General features: G+C 39.3%; 1 protein-coding gene and 1 pseudogene across 1 annotated transcript; one reads left to right on the top strand and one right to left on the bottom strand.

Moving 5' to 3' along the window:
* The first annotated feature begins 558 nt into the window (after positions 1–558).
* LOC141818592 (uncharacterized) lies at positions 559–1,159 on the top strand (annotated as a pseudogene).
* A 2,878-nt stretch (positions 1,160–4,037) lies between these two features.
* Positions 4,038–4,636, bottom strand: LOC141818590 (uncharacterized). Its single transcript, XM_074706055.1, has 2 exons — positions 4,184–4,636; positions 4,038–4,049 (listed from the first exon to the last, which is right to left on the bottom strand). Exons 1-2 carry the CDS (start codon positions 4,634–4,636, stop codon positions 4,038–4,040), a joined length of 465 nt encoding a protein of 154 aa, XP_074562156.1.
* Between the last annotated feature and the right edge of the window lie 385 nt (positions 4,637–5,021).

Below are 5,021 nucleotides of genomic sequence, written 5' to 3'. Positions count from 1 at the left end.
GATGCATAAATGCAACGTATATATGAAAAACTCTATATAAGACTCCAAGTCTTGAGCAAAGACAACAATCCGAAAAAATGCAAATCCAACAGATGTCCGCTGTCCAAGTCTTGAGCAAAGACAACAATCAGAAAAAGTGCAAATCCAATAGACGCCCGCCGTGACCTCTAAGCACCGTCGGAGGAGACGAATCTGTTTTAAGGAAACTGCGTTTAATGCAAGCCTTGACATCATCCTCGACCACTCAGCCATTCAGTTGACTCAGCACCGGTGATCGGGAAAATACCAACCCCTACTGGCAGCTTGAAATTATCAGTTCAAATCATCTCTACAAAGATAAGTTGAATTATCTTATAATTTAATTTAGTAAAAAATTAATCCCTCTAACAAAAGATTGTCTAACAAATTAAAATTGTTTTCTTCAATCTGATCCATTCGAGCAAACCTTATCAGATCCCAGCCAATGGATAGTGAGTCAGTGATGTGTGTGGACCATGGCTCTATCCAAACTGTAGTGCGTCTGTGTTGCCTAATTTCCCTTTGGATCAAAGACTACGAGGCAAGAAAACGAGCAGCACTTTGCAGGGCAGAATGGCCCATTCAGTGCCGGCACTGCTTCCTCTTCCCACTTCCTCTTCGTCCTCTTTCTCATCGCTGAGACAGACGACTGCAACCGCAACTGCAGCCGCAGCGGCCCAGAGAGGAGCGACTTTTTATCTCCATGAGAGAAGGTAAGCTAAGTAAGCGTAGAAGGTAAAGCCTCTGTCTCATTTGGATGCAGTACTCGCTGTAATAAATGTGCGGTTGCTTCAGGCAACTCATGCATGGCCTGGTCGCTGCCGGGGTGGGTCTGGTTCTGCTGGCGCCGGAGAATGCACTCGCCGCTAAAAGAGGCGGGCGCCTCCGCCGGCGCCGGAGCCCAGCCAGGAGAAGGCTGACCCTAACGTGAGCGGTGTGCTGGCCAAAGTCCTCGCGAGCAAGAAGAGGAAGGAGGCCATGAAGGAAGCAGTCGCCAAGCTGAGGGAGAGAGGGAAACGCATTGATGAACCGCCTCAGTGACAGAGATTCTTCACGTCTTCGTTTGGTGCTATTTTGGCTCTGTTTTCCTGATTGTAATAATTCTGAGGGCTACATCGATCCATCAAGGAAACTTCATTTACATTCGAATCAAATCCAAGAACCCTAAAAATTTTCAAAGCCTCCCCCCTTAAAATTTTCAAAACCTCCTACTTAATATCTATATTTGAACTTTGCCGGCTAACTTAATGCAATCCTCTTCTGTTATTCTTTTATATGGGCTTGAGATCGACCATGACAAAATTTATTCGCCATAGGCGGAGTTAACAAATATGTAGCACTACAAAAATAGATAAATTAGGGATGAACATTAGCGATGAAATTTTTTCATCACAAATTAATAACAAATTTTGTTACAAAAAATATTTTCATCATTAATTATGATAAAATTTTCAATGAAAATAAATTTGTTACAGAATTAGCAACATATTATATTCGTCGTTAAATTCATCGCTAAATTGCGATGACAATATATTTTTTCGTTAATTTGTAATGAATAAAATTTTCGTCTCTAAATTTGCAATGAAAAAGCTATTCGTATCTAAATTGGTGATGAAAAATATTTTTATCGTGAATTTAGCGATGAAAAATCCAGTCGTCGTCAAATTGACGATGAAACGTTAATTTCGTCGCCAATTTGGCGATGAAACTTAAATTTCATCGTCAAATTGGTGACGAAATATTCATTGCGACAAATTTAGTGACGAATGTGATTTCGTTGCCAAATTTAGGGCATAACCCTAATCGCAATCCCTCTTTTCCCGATCCCTCTTCTCTTTTCTTTCTCGCTTGCTCTCCGGATCTCCGCACATCATCGTCGCCGCCGTCGCCTCTCCGCTATCGGTCGAATCTCTCCAACGAGTGAAGGCCGCCGTCACCTTTGGTATTCTCCCTTTCCTCTCCCTCTTGCATCTTTCTTGTCTCTCCCCTCTCCTCGCACGATGCCAGCGAACCGCCACAGGCTAGGTGTTAGGGGTTGGCCCCTGTTCGCCACAGGCCGTAGCCCGGTGGCAGCTCGCCAGGGACCGCGAGCCGCTAGTCGGGGCCCGACGGCCGCTAGCCGAGGCTCGACAACGGCTGGCTAGAGCTCGACGGCGGCTAGCCCGGGGTCGCGAGCCATTTCAGGATTAGAGATCTCATTTTTATCTCTATTTGTCGTACAAAAAATTTATGTGCCTTGTTAATTTTTGAATCTTCATTGTGAGTTCTATATGAAGATTTGGAGAGAAACAAGATTTGCCTTGTTAATTTTAGAAAGCAACAAAAACATCACCTAGCATTATCAATGAAAATAGCTAGCATAGTACAAGAGCATGTGTGCTGTGGAAGAAAGAATAGGTTTCATTATAGACCCAGACTTTGAAGGAAAATATGGATTTGAAAATCCATCCAATTCTTTATTTAGAAGGTGTCATGGTTGAGGGACTTTATAGGACCAAGAAACCAAATTTCAAGTAGGGTAGATAGCGTTGTTCAGGTTCACTCCTTCCACCAATCTTCCGTTCACTCCTTCATGGAACTTCTTGAGACAATGGTCATTCACTCTGAAACTTCCACCTGTAGAAATCTCCTGTATCTGAACAATACCATCACTACAAGAATTTAGGTATTTAGCGACGAAATATTTTCGTCGCTAACCTAATAATTTCGTCGCTAACATATCTTAGCGACGATAATATATTGTCGCTATTTTTGTCGCTATAAGCTTGTCGCAAATTAACGTTAGCGACGAAATTTTGAAAATTCGTCGCTAACATTAGCGACGAAATAATAATCGTCGCTAATCCCCAAAAATTCATCGCTAAAGTTAGCGACGAATTTTCAAAATTTCGTCGCTAACGTTAGCGACTAATTTTCAAAATTTCGTCGCTAACTTTAGCGACGAATTGTCAAAATTTCGTCGCTAACACCTCGAAATAGGCAACCGGAGAATCTCGAAGGTTAGCGATGAAATGTGGTAATTTCGTCGCTAATCTGATCGTATGTTAGCGACGAAATTACAAGATTTCGTCGCTAATAGTAAACTTTCGGCTCTTTTTCGCTTATATCCTATAATACATACACATCACATCACAACAAACCCTAATACATACACATCACAAAATAACATTCAATAACATATTCACATACAACTAACACAAAGTTTAATACAAAGTTTATCACATAAGCTGATCATATTACAAAGTTTAACACAATGTTTAATACAAAGTTTATCACATCACAAAGTTTAACACAATCTTTAACACAAAGTTTATCACATCACAACAAAAACAAAGTTTCACAATACAAACACTACTCCATGAACTATGGTAAACAAGCTCCTCGATGAATGGAAGTTTGAAGCCTGCAATGGAATAATAAAATGTTAATTTGATTAACAAACTGGTAAGAATATCAAGATGCTGAAATAGTAAAAAGTATAGTAAGACAACCAAAGAACTAAAGTTAACAATTAACCAAACCATGCACCAATAGTATTTTAGTCTCAAGAGCTTTTACAATATTAACAAGGTTTTTTTATAGTCATAAGTGAAAATTTGCTGAAAATAGAACATTCACAGCTAACGGAAACATGGTACAAAATCAAATTCCCTTGTCACAGTTGATTGCAATTCCAACTGTAAATTTGCTTGTTATTATGCCCTATCAAATATGAACACCAGAAAAGAAAAATCAAATTCATAGTGATCATTATGAGAAAAGGAAGTCCATGGTACAAAAGTCATGTTAATCAGGGTTGTCTATATAATAAAATCAAATTCATAATGAAGAATATACGAGGAAGAACAATGAAAGATTTATAAGAAAGATGTCCAGAATGGCTATAGTGTCTTGGTTATATTGTGCTAGATAAGACTACAGTTAAGCTATAGAAATGTTGGAATTGAATGTCAACCTAACATGATGAAATGCAGAATCTAGAGACCATGTAATGACTGAAATGATTTTCAAGTTGACACCTACCACTGATCCTGCATAAAGAGGTGCAAATAAAGCATTGAAGAGACCATGCATACGAGAAAGTATCAGTAACAATGTAAGGACCCTCCCATCTGGATCTCAACTTACATTTCATGAATATGAAACGAGACTTATACAAGAGTACTTTATCACCAATTTGGAACTCCTTTGGCAAGATGTGCTTGTCATGAAAACCTTTAGTCTTTTCCTTGTATATGCAGGAGTTCTCATAAGCTTCCAATCTAATCTCCTCAAGTTCTTGAAGCTGCAGTTTCCTTTCCATTCCAGCCTTGTCAGTGTCTAGGTTATCTACTTTCACTGCCCAATAGGCCCTGCGCTCTATCTCCACTAGCAAGTGACACGCTTTGCCGAAGATGATCTTGTAAGGAGACATACCTATAAGAGTCTTATAGGCTGTATGATAAGCCCACAATGCATCCTCAAGCCTTTTGCTCCAATCTTTCTTGTCTGGTCCCACTGTCTTCTCTAGGATCAACTTGACTTCTCTGTTCAATACCTCAGCTTGGCTATTTGTTTGGGGATGATAAAGAATAAAAATCTTGTGCAATACCCCATACTTGCTTAACAGGGCCTTCATGTGTCTGTTTGCAAAAGTGAGAACCTTGATCACTGATGATCGCCCTAGGTACTCCAAGTCTGTAAAATATGTGAGATCTAACAAAATTCATAACAACTGAAGAATCATCAGTCTTGGTGGGTATGACTTTCACCCATTTGAAAACATAATCAACTTTCAATAAAATATATGCAAATCCAAAAGAAACAAGAAATTGACCCATAAAGTTAATACCCTATACATCGAAAATCTCATAAAACAACATACTCTGTTGAGACATTTCATTCCTACATCCTATGGTCCGAGTTCGTTGACATCGATCACAAGATTTATAAAAATTATATGCATCACGAAATAGAGTAGGCTAATATAATCGAGATTCCAAAACTTTCCTACTCAAGTGATC

The sequence above is a fragment of the Curcuma longa genome, unplaced genomic scaffold (assembly GCF_044706935.1).
Source record: "Curcuma longa cultivar G26 ecotype Majalengka, Jawa Barat unplaced genomic scaffold, ITB_CL_G26_1.1 contig_25427, whole genome shotgun sequence".
Classification (NCBI taxonomy): Eukaryota; Viridiplantae; Streptophyta; class Magnoliopsida; order Zingiberales; family Zingiberaceae; genus Curcuma; species Curcuma longa.
The sequence above is the reverse complement of the archived record's forward strand: the minus strand, read 5'-3'. Positions and strand labels throughout refer to the sequence as shown.